General features: G+C 38.0%; 1 protein-coding gene across 1 annotated transcript in view; it reads right to left on the minus strand.

The window, feature by feature from the left end:
• Nucleotides 1-2213: 2213 nt before the first annotated feature.
• The window catches only part of HSF2BP (heat shock transcription factor 2 binding protein), a 30442-nt gene continuing 15723 nt past the window's right edge, over nt 2214-16932 (minus strand). The window contains exons 7-8 of the mRNA XM_070750503.1: nt 12782-12885; nt 2214-4613 (exon numbers count right to left, since the gene is read on the minus strand). Coding sequence (XP_070606604.1) covers nt 4405-4613; nt 12782-12885 — 313 coding nt within the window. The 3' untranslated portion in view covers nt 2214-4404. The remainder of the gene's footprint in view (nt 4614-12781; nt 12886-16932) is intronic.

The following is a 16932-nucleotide window of genomic DNA, read 5'->3' on the forward strand; positions in this document are numbered from 1 at the left end:
CAAGTGTAGAATAGACGTCAAAGCTTCCCACTATAAATACTTACTGGCTGCTGCTACATGTCTTTAAACTCCAGAATGGTTTGAATTTTAGCCTACAATTTAATGCACAGAAATGGCAGAAGTCAACCCAATTCTGTTAAGTTTGTATATTTCTTAGTACAGTAGTACCTCTATCTAAGAACGCCTCTACTTAAGAACTTTTCTAGATAAGAACAGGGTGTTCAAGATTTTTTACCTCTTCTTAAGAACCATTTTCTACTTAAGAACCCAAGTCCGGAAAAATTTCCCAGCGGCACAAAGGCCCGGCCAGTTTTCTACCTTCCCCCTTTAATTACGGCCATCTTGGGCCTTTCTGGGCTGTCAGAGAAGCCTTTTGGTGGCACTTAAGGAGGCTTTGGAAGTCCAGAGCAAATGGAGCATTTTCCTTTCTCTGGACACTTGGAGAAGGACTAAACCACTTCCATGTGGTGACTCCCTCGCGCTGCCTCCCATACACCTGGCACAAGGTTGCCTCCCGGAGCATCTGGGCGCGGAAAGGCAAAAGGGGGCACTTCGCCCCGGCCAGATCAACTCAGCTTCAGCCAAACCGAGGAGTCACCACAATGAAGGAAAGGCGTCGGCTACAAAGTGAGTGAGCGAGGAGAGGGGAGCCCTTCAGCATGGGTAGGAAGAGGAAGCAGGTAGCAGCAGCAGCAGCAGCCACTTTTCGGTCAAAGGAGCAGGTTTCCCCCTCTAACAATTTTGTTATCCATGAAGATAAAACAAGTTACGTCATAACTGGATCTTCACTTAAATTAGTGAGTGCTTTTACTTCTGGTACCTATTGGCTACTGTATTTTAAAAATCAGTTTTGAGACTAATATACCATTGGCCACATAAATGGAGATAGAAGTGGAAAAACAGGACAGTCTGCAATACAGTGGTCCCTTGACTTTCGCGGGTCCAACCTTCGTGGAAAGCCTATACCACGGATTTTCAATAAATAAATAAATAAATACTTTTTTTGAAAACCCGTGGTATTTTTTTTATTTTTTAAATTTAAAGAAGCTGTCTTTAAATAAATGCTCCGCCCCAGCCTCCCGATCATTCCCTTTTAATTCTTGGAGTGTTGGTACGCTCCACTTGAAGCCGAGCCTTACTGCCACCCGCTGCCGCCACCAATTTCACTGCCGCCAATTTCGCCGCTGCCAGGCCATCTCAGCTGCTTGGCGGCCCACACATTTCTGCTACTGCTGCCACCGCTGATTTCACCACCACTGGGGCCCTCAGCTGTTTGGTGGCTTACGGGATCTTGCCGCTGCCCAGAGTGCACCTCCTGTCGCCAACGCAGCCGACAGAAGACACGTGGGCCGCCAGACAGATGAGAGGCCCGCTGGTGGTGAGATCAGCGGTGATGGCGGCCCTGGGGTTGCGGCACGCGGTGAAATCACGGCAGCGGCAGTAGCAGGAATGCGTGGGCCGCCGAGCAGATCTGTTCTAGCCTCTGCCACCACAACCTGTGCCTTAGAGCACAGCAAAGTCCCCAGTTTGCCACCCCGTTGCCTCTGCAGGTTCTGAGGGTAAGTAAAACCAGGAATGGAGGAGGGAGGGGGAGGAAAGAAGAGAGCATCTCTACTTCGCGGAAATTTGACGTTCATGGGCAGTCTTGGAACATATCCCCTGCGAAAGTCAAGGGACCACTGCATAATGATTCTTTTTAGTTTTATTATTAACTTCTCTTATTGAAAAAAAAATCACATTCAGGTCTCAGATTTATTTTTAACTTAAATGTATTTATTATTCCTGTTTATTCACTTACATCTCTCTGTGTTGAGTAATTTACTGACTGTATAAATTGATTCAAATAATTTTTATCATGTCATTTTATTAGCCTTCCTTTGGTATTACTGTACCTTTCTTCAGAGAATAGTAATATTCTTTCTTAAAAAACTGCTTTTCCAGATGATTTTTAAACTACAAATCATTACTTACTTTCAAATATGATAATGATATTATGCTTCTTTTAATGAAATATGTGCCATTTTTTAGTCTTCGGCAGTCAAAGTTATAATATCAACTCCTTCCTTACTTCCAACTAAGATTACTCTCTTATTCAAAAATTATAAACTTTTAGACATTTCAGATTAGCACGATGAATATTATAATTTGAAACCAGAATTCAGCACAAAGTTGAATGGACATAGTTCAATACACCACTGAGACATAAGGACAGCTTACATATAATCAAATGCAATTTTATTCATTGTTTTAAATTTTTGCCTTCTAACAATTTTAAGCTAAAATGGCAACACACTGTAATGGGGGGAAGTGGAAATGTTAACATAACAGGACTAAGAATATTCAAGCACACAAAACTATTTTTATAATAAGAAGTATGCATATTACAACAACATAGAACAGAAATATCAAAATCTGTGTTTTGCTCTTATTCATTCTAGTTGTCTCCTAACCACAATAAAAGTGGGCCTTTGGTCAAAAGAGAACCCAGAGAAGTGGAGAACTAGTTACCCAAGTTATTATTTTATTTCCAGTAAAATTTCCAGTTTTTAGTTTTCAGCCACTATACAATATTGGCATGCTTTTGAATATCTAAATTATAAAAATAGGGCAATACTTTTACATCATTCTAATATAAATAGCTTACAACTTCAGAAGATGGGTATTCTCAATGCAAAGACAATTATGAGGGGAAGACATGGAAACTTATCAATAAAAATGCCCCATTTCAGATTGAAGATTTTCTTATAGAAAGTTATCCTGCAACATTTTAGACAATTTAAAAACAACATGAAAGACTATCTCAATCTTAAGGAGACAAAATAAGTGATCCTTGTTCATTTTAGTAAGTTACAGTCAGAAACTCATATATTCTTAATAAGTGACCATTGAAAATTTTTTACTAATATATTTGTATGCCCATGAATTATTTATTACTATACTAACAATCAGGCCAAGCAAAATGTCCATTGTCCTAGTTGCTTAAAGCCCAAAGGAGGATGCTAGTGTCTCTTTTTAAATTAGCTAGCACTATACAAAAACAGATACAAGATAAACTATCTTTTCAGTTTCCCTGACTGATCCTTGAAATAGGAGGAATGTGGTTCAAAAGCACTGAAGAGCAAAACAATATGATAGTACCAAATTGAATCAGCCAGGCTAATCAAAGAGAATGTTTGTGCCTAGATCACTATGGATGGGGTGCTAGGGCAAAAATTGTTGGCTGTCTCCACTTATATTCTCACCCTGTCCCTGGAACAATGATGGCGAATATTTTCGGCACCGAGTGCCCAAACCGGAATGCCCCAGAAACTCAAAGACCATCTGGTCGGCAAGCATGCCTGTGCTGGCTATCTGGTCATCTGGTTTCTGGTGTGTGCCAGCCAGCTACGTCTTCATGCACACCAGAGGCCCGGAAACACAAAGACCAGCTGTACATGCGCACCAGCCAACTGATCTTTAGGTTTCTGGGGCTCCCGTACACGTGAAGAGCAGCTAGCTGGCTCGCATGCACACACCAATAACCAGAAGAGCAGCTGGTGAGAGTATGCATACCCACAAAATCTCTGTGTGTGCCATAGATTCGCCATCAAAGCCCTAGAATAATATAAGAGGCAATTTGCAGGAGTCACCCACTATGCTGGTCGGTTCAACTTTGGAAGGCACAGAATGAAATGGAAAAAACCTTTAAAACTTATGCTACTTCATAGCTAATCCTTCTAAAAATCATAGGATTTAGGAGAATACCAGGAAAGGAGAAGGCAGCTTTTCTAATGACAATGTTCTTCTTTTGTCCCTTTCAAATGCAGTAAACTTATATAGTGTGAGGAAAGCAGCGGGAAACAGAGTCTTCTTCCCAGTAACCTTTCACCCAGACAATTCTGCTGATAATTTAACTTCCATAGTTTTGATATAAATATTTACAAAAAAATGAAGCCTTTCCATCCTTTACTAGGTTTTTAAGCTAAGGTCATTTCTGATGTTCAAAATCAAAATTTAAAGATATTCTCACTATCATTAAAATAAGAGGAAGTCGAATGAAGAATAAAATAGGTGAAAGATACTTGATTTTACATTAACAAGTTATGATATGGAAAATATAAATTCTGAACTATCACTTAGCTATCAGGTAAGATTCTAATTAAGGGAAGTTTATAAGTAAGTCCACCCACTCCTTACAAATATTCCAGATATTAAACTCAGGATTCCTAAGAGACTTGATACATCACAAGCCTAGAAATTCTGAAATGCTATTTATGGTTGGGATTCCTGTGCAGGAATACCAAGCATATAAACCATTTAATTACCATAACTAAATGTATTAGAAAGCAGGTATAATATTTTACAAATCATTACAGAACTTAAAAATATGCTTGAAAAAAATTAATGATATCCTCAGAAAGAGTCTTACATTTCACCTTCTAATACTCTGAGGTCCTCAAGCAGTTCTTGGGCCAGAATTTGTAGATCTTTATTGCAGCTCTTTGATAGCAAAAGGATACGGGGAAGTGGTAGGGAGTCACGTATTTCAAGAGCTGACTTAGTTAATATCTCTGGCTCCATAATCATGGATTGGAGAAGTCGTAATACATGAAAACACACTTCTGGATCTGGATCTAAAATAGAAAAAGAAAATGGTATAGCTACAGTATGTGGCTTTAAAGAACGGTCATTATATAAATACAATAAATGGCAATAATAAATAATTATCATTGTTATAATTTAAAGAAGCAAATTCTAAATTATCCAGGGAAGTCCTTCTAAAACTAACTTTTCAGCTGCCTATTTACCTATGTTCTCCACATTAAATCTACAAAGCACAGAGATAGCAGTGCAATCTTTAATATCCACTAACCCTGAACCTAATGTTAAAATGTTCTCTGGCTCAATATGTTTGGTAAAAAACTTAAATTGGAACACTCTTCTAGACAAGTGGGAATTCTGAGTGTGCCAATAGATCCAATTACAATAATGGTAAAGCCAGTCAGCATGTCTAGGTTCATTTTTCTCTTATTCTGTGGTGCATAGATAATTTTTTTTTTAAAGGCTGGTTAGGACTCCCTACATCAGACAAAAGAAAACAAAACAAAAACAAAGAAATCTTGGATTAAAGAAAATATATCTAGCATTTGCAACTTTGGGATCACATTTTCAGGTATCACATTCTACTATGAATTAATGTTAAATAATTTAAAGTAAGTGTTTAGATACTCCTTCAAAATTTCCTGGATATTTAAGGTAGCTTATTTTTCGGAGTATAAGATGCACCAGAATATAGGATACCAAAACCACCATCTTCCTTCCTATAGTCGTAGCCACTGAAAGCCTGGCTTACTTACAGCAAGGCCTGATAGAGAGGCAGCATTTCAATCCTTCTGGACGCTCCCATCTCATAAACACAATGCCGGGCTCCTGGGCCAAGCTCCCTGCACCTTTGCAAAGAGCAACTCCCAAGTGACACAGGAGCCACAGAGATTCACGATTCTTCCACCTGATTCCTCAAATAGGGTTTCTTGAGACCTTGATTTGGAAATTTTTATTTATTGATTTCGGTGGTGATGTGTGCTGTACTGCTGGGAAGTTTATGCTAGAAGACCCAGGTTATTTCAATATCTTGCTTACTATTTCAGACTTTGCACAATCACTTTGCTCCCCATTCCAAAAATGGAGTGTGCAGTGATCAAAAAAGAGCACTGTGTTTCGGGCGGCAGGCAGCACCAACTGTACGCCCCATTTTTGGTAATCAAAGAGGAAAGTGTTTTCAGGCTGCAGCACCGGCCAGAACCACTTGCCTGAAATGCAATGATCTTTTTTTGCCTCCTCCTTCTGTTTTTGGAATGGGGATGGGTGGGCAGCGAGTGGCCTCAAAACACTTTCCTCCCCATTCAAAAAATGGGGCATGAGGAGGCAAAAAAAGAGCATTGCGTTTCAGATGGTGGATGATTCCGGTTGGCACTGCATCCTGAAAACACTTTCCTCCTTGATTCCCAAAATTGGGCATGCAACTGGTGCTGCCTGCCACCCAAAACGCAATGAGTTTTTTTGATCTGCATGCTCCATTTTTGGAATTGGGGAGGAAAGTGTTTTCAGGCTAAAGTTCCACAATCTCACCCTGATTTAAAAAATGGAGCATGCGGAGACCAAAACATTTCAGGTGGTGAGCAGCTCTGGTTGCACGCTTCGTTTTTTGAATCGAGGAAAAAAGAGTTTTTGGGCAGCAGCAGTGCCGAGAACTGCCTGCCACCTGAAATGCGATGTTGTTTTGGTCTCCGCATGCTCTGTTTTTGGAATTGGGGAGGGGATCGTGGCACTGCCACCTGAAAACACTTTCCTCCCCAGGCCAAGTGGCAAATCACCTTGCCTTATGCCTTCTTGCGCAGCACCCACTTTGCCAACCAAGTCCCTACCTTCCATGGCAGCGAGTGGGAGTGAAGATCCCTGCTGCCTGGAACCATTCAAAAATGCAGAGGCACACCGAGGGGTGTGGGCTGGCGGGTGGATGGGGCTATATTCGGAATATAAGATGCACCCAGTTTTTGACCCTCTTTTTGGGAGTAAAAAGGTGAATCTTATACTCTGAAAAATACAGTATTTATCAGAATTATAAAATGACCAGTAAAATTTGATGTAGCTTTTAAATATTAACAGGTGCAACTGATAAAGCAAAATGAGATTGTAATCTCGTGTGTCATTGGCACTATATTCCCAGCTGAACTACTCTCTGAAATGACACTTATGTAATTGCATTACATCAATGCCAAACTGTTAATCATTAGTAGATCCTGGAAGTATGTGAATTCAGTTAGCATATGACTAACTTTCCTTGATAGGCGCAGATCTTACTTAGCATGTTACCAAGTAATGACTGCCAGAGTCAAGCATTACTATATGTTTTCCATTTTTTCTCACAAATTTTATACTAGGCTAGAAACTAGGAGACCACAAGTTCTCTCCTGCCAGCTGGATGACTTTGGACCAGTCACTTTGACAGGCCTAAGAAGAAAACAATGTCAAGCTACTTCTAAAATCTTGCCAAGGTATTTTTCAGGCGGTTGCCAAGGGTCACATTGACGTACAAAAAATAAAAACAAAAATGACAAAAATCTGCTATGAACAATCTAATAATATATTCCTACACCTGTATTAGTGCAAGCTTAGCTAAGAAGGCTCACTAAATTCAGTAGAACTAATGCCTATAAGGAAACATATAAATATGGAATAAGAGATCATGGACAGAGAGAATAAAGTAAAAAGAGAGACCTCTTTGTAAATAGTTTAAGAGCTTTAATATGGGAGAAGTTTACCTACACTGTTTCCCCCAAAATAAGACATCCCCTGATAATAAGCCCAATTGGACTTTTGAGTGCATGGCAGTAAGGTCAAGCGCTTATTTCAGGGTTAAAAAAAAAATAAGACAGCGTCTTATTTTTGGGGAAACACCGTAACTGCAGGTAGTCCTCAACTTACAATCACAATTTATGTTGCTAAGTGTTGTGTTTGGGCCCGGGCCAGCCGTTGCCCCCACAGATGGGGGAGACGCGGCACACAGTGACTGTGAAAGCCTAGCTGACAGCCAGGAAGATGTAGCAGTCAGGAAGATGTGGCAGAGAGCCAGGAAGAATTAGCAGACAGCTCAGGGGAGGGGGCTGCAGTTCGTCGGATAGTTTGTCCTCTCTCAGTTCGTCTGCAGGACAATACATTAATTTACACAGCCGAAGGGCCTTACAAAGAAGGGATCGCTTTAAGAAGCATGATAAGGCATGATAAGCACACCTGGGCTGGGTGTGGTTCCCTTAATGAGGGCTAACAGCATAAAAAGGGAACGGGGCCAAGGCAAACTGTGGCTGTTTATCTGGGTGGTTTGTGTGGCGTCGTTGTTCCTGCTTTTAAGTTTCTGCTCTTGGATTTCAACTCAGCGTTGTGGGAGTTGAAAACTCTGGGACAAGCTGCTGCTTTTGTGCCGTGAAAATTCAGAGACCTTTTGGAACATTTATGCTACGTGACTTTTGTATTTGTTTGCTTTTCACTGAACTTTGTAACTGGCTGAATTTTCAACTCAACCTGTGTGTTACTCCTGAAAGTAAGGACCGTTTGCTTTAGACTTTTTCTTTACTGTTTAATACAAGTTTGCTGATTAACTATGCACGTGTGTGTCTGACTTTCTTTCCTGAACCGTTAATCATTGCTTGAGGCTGGTCAGGCAGAACACTAAGTGAGAAATTTGTTAAGTGAGTTGTGCCCCATTTTACAACTTTTCTCAGCACTTTTGTTAAGTGAATCATTGCACATTTTAAAATACTAACACAGTTGTTAAGTGAATCTGGTTTCACTATTAAACTTTCTTGTCAAAAGGTCGCATAAAGGGATCACATGACTCCAGGACACTGCAATCATCATAAATGTGAGTCAGTGATCAAGCATCCGAATAGAAATCATATGACTATGGGAATGATGCAATGGTCGTAAATGTATTTTTAGAGTGCCATTGTAACTTCAAATGGTCACTAAACGATCTGTTGTAAGTCGAGGATTACCTATTACCCACCATGACAAACCTATGGTATGCATGCTACAGGTGGCATGAAAGCCCTCTCTGTGGGCACGTGCACAGTCTCTAGTTGCTCTTCTGTGTTCGGTTGTGCACATGCATGCCAGCCAGCTGGTCCTGTGTATATGCACACAGGCCAGCTGTTCTCTTCTGGGTTCCATTGCTTGTGCATGCATGCACTGGCCAGCTGGGCTTCATGTGAAGATGAGCTATCCAGCATGCATGCACATGATAGAACCCAAAAGAGAGCAGCTGGCTGGCATGCGCACCAGCCAGCTACTCTCTTCTAGGTTCTGGTGCTCCAGTGTGCGTGTGTATGTGCGTGTACACTCCAGTTTCAGCACTCGGTGCCAAAAAGGTTAACCATCCCTGACCTAGTAGTACCCCTAGATACGAGTATAATTTGTTCCAGAAGGGAACTTGTATGTCGAGCAACTCGTATCTGGAACAAATGGCTTTAGACTTTGTTTTTCCCCTCCGAGATAACCAAAAGCAAGGATTCTTGCACCACCTAGTGGACGCTCGGCTCGGATCCCGAATTTGAGCTCGGGTCTGGAACAGAAATTTCTCTCCCCTCATATCTTGAAATACTCGCATGTGGAGCAACTCGTATCAAGATCTCAAGAACTGTATAGAAAGAGGTAACAATTTTATCAGGTATTTATCAGAGCTTGCATTTGCGGAAACTAGCCTGTTTGTGGCCAAGCAGCAAACCAGTCCTGCCAGCCAGCAACCCAACCAGCCACATATCAGTAGAAATGTAGTTGAAGTCTTCAATGAAAGCAGGAGTAGGAAGTTGTGGAAAAATATATTTACTTCTTTATACTACTACTACTACTACTACTACTACTACTACTGTCTATACTATACATACAATAAACTAGTATCTTACTAGTACCTTGCTACAACTATCTTAGTTCAATAACTCACAGGAACCAACTTTTACAGTGTTACAGCTTCTTCAAAGCATACTTTCACGAACAGCAACAACACACAGCTAACAGCGAACAGATAGAGAGAACAGACCGAGAGAAAGAGCAGGGAGCTTTTGCCTAGTTAAATACTTTTCACATAATTGCTAGGTTGCTGCATACCTCTGAATGACTCAGCATTCTCAACAGAGGCCTACTTTCTGCATTAAGATATTACCCAGGGATTTTTAATTCCTGTCAGTATTATCTATAAAAACAATGGAAAAGGTAAAGTAAATGAAGACTTAAACTGGAGATACATATTTTGCTTGCATGTATGGCTTGCATGCATGCGCGTGGCTTCAAAACATGCCTAAATAGGACAGCATAGCGCTGCAGGTCATTATTACTGATTTGCCTGAACTGGTCTAAACCAGCTGAATACCATCTCTGAAATGCAAGTAGATAACTAGGTACCACTTTGGTAGGAAAGATAACAGCACTCCGTTTGCAGAAATCACAGATACAAAGACATTATTTCTTTCTTTCTTTTTTAAATAATTTTTTAAATATTTTTTACATAGATAAACCAAACAACGAATGAACATAAACAAACGCTACAATAAGTATAACATTACAATAAAATAAAATAAAATAAAATAGTAATTAAAAAACAAACAAAACATATAAGTACAACATTTGGGGAACAAAAGTTTCCCCACTTCTTTTTTTGAATGTTCGATCAGAGAATTTTCCCTTGTCACGAAATGTTCTTTCATTTGACATGTTGCTTTGCTTGAATTTTAATTATTTTTCCATTGTTGTTTTCTTTAGTCAATCATAAAAATTTCCCCATATCTTATAATACTCCGTATCTTCTTTTCCCTCTAATTTTTTAGACATCCTATCCATCTCTGCACAGTCTAGCATTTTTTTGATTATTATATTTTCTTCTGGTGTTTTATCTGTTTTCCACTGCTGGGCATATGCTATCCTGGCAACTGTTAATATGTGAATGACTAAGTATCTTACCTCTTTTTTCATTTTTTTGTTGAAAATGCCCAATAGATATAATTCTGGGTTTTTTTCTAATTCTTCCTTTGTTATTTCTTTTAGCCATTCTGTTATCTTATTCCAATAGTTTTTTTGCCTGTAAACACGTCCACCATTGATGATAGAATGTGCCTTTTTCTTTTTTACACTTCCAGCATAGTGGTGAAACTTTTGGAAACATTTTCGAAAGTCTTTCTGGTGATAAATGCCACCTGTAAAACATCTTTAGTTGGTTCTCCTTGAATGCAGTTGATTTTGTCATCTGCCAATTATTAGTCCATAATTTTTTCCATTTTTCTAATTCAATTGTGTAACCGAAATTTATTCCCCAACTTATCATGTTTTCTTGTACAATTTCCACTTCTGTTTCGTATGGAATCAAGTATTTGTATACTGTATTTTGCAAATTAATTTTTCATCATCCTTTAGGAGTGTCCTGTTCAAATCACCTCTCCCCACTTGAAAGCCATATTCCCTTTTATCTTTTTGATATGCATCTTTCAATTGTAAATATGTCCACCAATCTATTAGTTTGCCATTTTGTTCCAGTTCTTCCTTTGTTTTTATATTTATTTGTTGATCCAGTAGTTCTTTGTATCTAATTGTATTTTGGGGCCTGATTAAACTTGGGTGATATGTTAATTCTATTGGCGAAACCCACTCTGGTATCTTAGTATATTGTTGGTTTTTTATTATCTTCCATGTTTGGATAAGAGAATTTTTTAATATATGCTTTTTAAAATATTTATATGTTTTATCTCTTTCATACCAGAGATAGGCATGCCAGCCTAATAAGTCATGACATTCTATGGTCAATATATGTTTATTCTCTAACATAATCCATTCTTTAATCCATGTTAATTATGATGCATAATAGTACTGTATAATTTAAAATTTGGTAATCCCAAACCTCCTTTTTCTTTCACATCTTGTAGTGCCTTTAATTTGATTCTCGATTTTTTACCTAACCATATATAATTTAATATTATTTTGTCAAATTCTTTTTTAAAAAATTGCCTGGATTTATAGGGATTGTTTGAAATAGGAAGAGGAGCTTGGGCAGGACACTCATTTTAATTTAATTAATTCTCCCTACTAATGAAAGTTGTAGATTTCTTATTTCTTGAACAACACTTTGTCCAGGTTGGAAATATCTTTCGGGGGTGAGCAGAGATACCTTGTGTTCAGAAGCTCTCTCTCTCTGGATTTGTAGTTTATTATTTATAACAAGTTTCTTGTGTGTACAAGTATAAAGTATTAAGTTTAGTAATCTAGTTACAACAAACAAATAGTTAATATGTAACACATAGACAAATCCTATGAAGGTACGATTGCTAACAGAAATGTCTTAATTAAATGTTTACTCTAGACAAAGAGAAGTGTTTTAATTACCTTAGGTAAATGGAAACTTGAGCAAATAATTATTTCCTTAAACCAATCAAGGGAGTAGGTTGCCTAATCAGGCACGTGGGTTGATCATATCGTATCAGTCAGAGGCCATTCCACATTCTTGAAAGATACAATATTTCACCTACACCGTAAAGTCATGCTGGCCACACAGCCATGGAAATCTCTTTGGACAGTGCTGGCTCAATGGCCCTTGAAATGGAGATGAGCACCAGCTGGATTCCCAGCAGTGCAAGGCAAAACGGGTGAGTTTTGTGATTGCACACATTATTCGCTTTTACATTGATTCCTATGAGAAACATTGTTTCATCTTACGGACTTTTCTACCTACGAACCTCGTCATGGAACGTAAGACGAGGTACCACTATATTCATGCATTCATTCCATGTATAATATTAAAAATGGCAACACTGAAAATGATTCAATGAAAATAAAAGCCTATTACAAAGGTTACAAGATAATATATCTGTGAAAGGGAAGTACCGGTAATCATAAAGATAATAAAAATACTAATACATTATATTATTATTAGCATCATTCATCATTACATATCAGAATCTAAACCTTGGCTGTGTACTGTATCACATGCTATCACATGCTAATTACAACTCTGATGTATTTTTGCTCACACAGAAAGCTCATACTGTTGCCTTTCTCTTTCTTGTCTTTCATATAAACCTTCTTATCTTTTACACTGATCCTAAAATACATAATTTCTTGGCAAAATTTAGGTATATAAAATATTGTTCTAATAAATCTAGAGGAGCAATTTTAAGAGTAACATTATTTTAAATATTTATTTATTGTAGAATTATTATTTTAATAATTTATAAAATTATTTTTATTGTATTCATAAAAACCTTACCATTCAGGAGCCACCAAATTAATGGGAAGAATCCTGCATTTTCACTGATGTACTTCACACCTTTCATGTTGATACTAATATTGTATAAGGACATCAGCATCAGCCTGCAATAAAAGTTTTAAAAGTGATTGAAATGCATAGGTGTATTTTTTGGGCAGAGTTTATGTTGCACTTTTTGACTTGATGATCTTCAGGATACTGTAGTAGCATACAAGTAAATCCTTGAATAAACTACATTTAATGAGAAATGTGCTAGGTTTTTTTTTAATGTAGGGGCAACCTAATAAAATGAAATTAACTATAAGAGCTTAAAACCAACTTAACTGATTACGGTACATTTGCATATGAGTAAAACTGTAATCTTTAGACTGTACAACATGAGTCATATTACAGAAAGTACCACAAGAAAAAGTGATATCCATATAAATAAATGTGCATTTTGAAAGAAAGTTTCCAGTTGTATTATTATTTTAATCAATTGTAAGTATTTTTAAGAATAATTAACAGATGATTTCTTTAAAATCTACTTGAGAATTGAGAATGAACAATGGTTTTGATTTGAAAACTCAATGCCTCTATAACAAATAAAATTAGAAATGGAGAAATCTTTTCAAAGAGGAGCTTAGTTGCATGCAAAATTTCTTAACAAATATATCAATTGCTGCAGGAGAAGAACTTTTAAACTATCAGATCCTTTTAGGATACCTTTCAAAATAACTATAGAATTTTCTCAGTTTGGAAGAAAATAATTTGTCTTGTTATTGTTTTATCTAGATAAAACTATTACCAAGTCTGGGGCAAATGGTATGACTGGCTGAAAAAAAAGGAAAATCCTTCATTTAATACAAAACAATAGTAATCCAAAAAAATAACCTAATTGTGTATACAAATTCCTGCAAGATACTTTACCGCATATACACACATATATATATATATAGATATATAGATATATATAACACGGGGGGAAATTTAAAACTACAGCCCTAATCTAACTAATAGAAATTTACAATTACTCTTTTTAAAAAAAAGGGAACGACACTCCAGCGATAAATATGAACTTTACGTCGTAAGGATACGATACACCAGCCGTTTGCTGGTCCTATTCTCTATCTTTTCTCTATATGCTCTCACCCTATCTTCTCTTATCTAGCTGTTTTATTTCTCTTCCTTCTTCATGTCTTGCTTTTTGCTCTTCTCTCTTCTCTTTTTCCTTCTACCCCTCTTTTTCCTTTTTCCCTGCTCTAACTTCTTATCTCCCTTTTCCTCCCCTATGTAAATATGTATACTATTTTAGAATTGCATACTTTAAAACTGCACGAATTTATACTAATGTCTAAATAGACCTTTTGTTTTTTGTATTCCCTTCCCCCATTTATTTGTAATAAAGATTATATATTTTTTTAAAAAACTATTGCTCCTTCCTCTTCTGGACAAATCTACTTATTTAGAAACTGATAAACTGAGATATGAATTTCTAATTTCTCCCATCTAGCAGGAACAGTGGTACTGAAAGAGGGACCACCAGATTCTGTTTTCTGACACTGCCATCTTCATGCTCAAAGGGAGAGGCTTTTCTGATCACATTTTAAAGAAAAATAAGATGTGTCATCTCATGGCTCATTTTTTTTAACTTAAGATTAGTTTGAAAGATCAAATACAGTAGTCTTTGACTATGACAATAATGGAGGTCAGAATCTACATGATATGTCATGAGGATCATATGTTGAGATACCCATATGACCAACATGTCATGTGGCGGTTGAGTTTCCCGGACTTAGTGTCTTGGGGGATTTCAATATACTGTCACTTGGCGAATCCTCTGGGTTGGTGCAGGAGTTCATGGTTTCCATCGCAACCATGGACCTGACTCAAGTAATTCAGAGTAGCTGAGTAATGATCTGAATTTAAGGGGCTTGGATACTTTGCCTTTGTCATGGCTGGATCATTTTCTGCTACAGCTTGATTTTAGAATACAATAGAATTTTATTGGCCAAGTGTGATTGGACACACAAGGAATTTGTCTTGGTGCATATGCTCTCAGCGTACATAAAATAAAATATACATTTGTCAAGAATCATGTAGTATGACACTTAATGATTTTAAGACTCCAATCCAAAAATAAATAAAATATAGAAAGGCACTTTTGCACACAACAACAGTAACAGATATACAATGACATTCTAGCCTCTAACTTATAGATCAGTATTAGATTCAAGACATTCAGGTTCACATCAGGAACAATTAAGAAAAGGCTTCCTTACATAGAGATACCTGAATTATTTGAAATCTCTCTAGTTTCTTACAATACATCTGGTTAATTATCTTCTGTTTTTCTAATTATTGTAATATTTCAATTTCTGAAGTAAAATCCAATCAAATTTCATTGCTCCTATTCCACATCCTTTCCATATCACCTCCCTTTACTTTGCCATAGAAGCAGCACATCTTATACTTGTGTAGCATAAGAGGACCATTATTTCAATGTGCAGTATACTGACCAAATAAGTAGTGGAATAGCCAATAGTCTTAAATCTAACAACTGTCTGCCTCTTTCCCATACGTACTCCTCTACCCAGACCAGCTAAAGATACAAAATAATGCATGTGTGCCTCTTCAAGTCATTCTTCCCTGGAGGACAAGTTTCTGCAATTTTCTTGACAAAATTTTGGGAAGTACTGTAGTTTACTACTACCTTCTTCCCAGGGATCAGATGAAAGTTACCCAGCTGGCTTCTCTAAGTTCCTAAGATGAAACTAAAACTGCCTGACTTTTAATAAAGAGATGCATATGTGGCAAAGTCATAGATTGAAAACTGGTTGTCAACCAAACACATCCTATAGTTTTTATGTTCAGATGTTAACTTGACAGCTTGACATGGTAGAACATCAACGTTCATATATCTTCATCTGAAGTATAACTATATGCCATGCAAGAATGCAGTAATCTGTAAATGGCACCATGGAATGATTTCTCATGACTGGCAAGGTATGGTTTATGAATAAAAATAAAGAATAACAGTAAAGAGATGGAGCACATTATCTAAACCTGGAGATACAGCAGGTACTTATAAAAAGAAAGAGAGCAGTGTGTTGAGAGCTTTGTAGTTCTCACGCCTTCTTCTCCTCACTACAGAAAGGAAATAGTAAATGGTGATAAATCGCCCTAGCTCAACTCCACTGTGCATACGCGCCTCCCACCGGCCAGCTTGTTTCCTCTTCACATTGGGTAGACTGAGCAAAAGCCACGCTGGCCTTATCTTTCCTTTTCGCACTGGGTAGACTGGGCCAAAGAATTGATATTTCCCCTTCAGACTGGGTAGCCTGGGACGGCTCCGTGGGCCAAATCCAGCCCACAAGCCTTCAGTTTGACACCCGATTTAGAACATTATCCTATGAAATTTTTAATTCTTTAGAACTTCCTCCTACTATCACTACACTAGCAATTTTTACATTAGAAAGTTATACTTATGCTTACTTAAGCATTTTCATTAGCTATCACTTTTTAATATATAGTCTCTTAGTCACAAAAATATAGTTCTATGATCCACAATCTCTGAAAATCATAATTTAGAATTAAACCTATAACACCCTCTACTGTCCAGCCTTTATAACAACATGTAAGACACTAAAATCTGCATAGTGTAATTTTGTTAACTAGTAAATGAAAATTAAACAAATTACAGTAATACCTCATCTTACGAATTTAATTGGTTCCGGAAGTAGGTTCGCAAGGTGAAAAATTCGTAACACGAAACATTGTTTCCCATAGGAAACAATGTAAAAGCAATTAATGCGTGCAAAGGGGGGGGGGAATCGCAAAATGACGCTCTGCTGGGCGCCGCCGATCAGCTGTCACCTTTTAAAACAACCAGGGGGCTTCTCGGCGTTCTCCTGAACCCGAACCCAAACTTTTCAGGTTCAGGAAGCAGCCGAGAAGCGCCGCCGCCTGGCTGTCACCTTCTGAAACAGCCAGGGGGCTTCTCGGCGTTCTCCTGAATGCCGAACCCAGAAGTTCGGGTTCGGGAAGCTGCCGAGAAGCGCCTGGCTGTTTCAGAAGGTTGCAACCGGGCGGCGGCGCCCAGCAGAGCACCGTTTTTACAATAGGCAGCGGCGTTTTCAGCTGATCTGGAGGCTGGAAGGGAGGTGGGGAAT

Source organism: Erythrolamprus reginae, chromosome 4, assembly GCF_031021105.1.
Source record: "Erythrolamprus reginae isolate rEryReg1 chromosome 4, rEryReg1.hap1, whole genome shotgun sequence".
Taxonomy (NCBI): domain Eukaryota; kingdom Metazoa; phylum Chordata; class Lepidosauria; order Squamata; family Dipsadidae; genus Erythrolamprus; species Erythrolamprus reginae.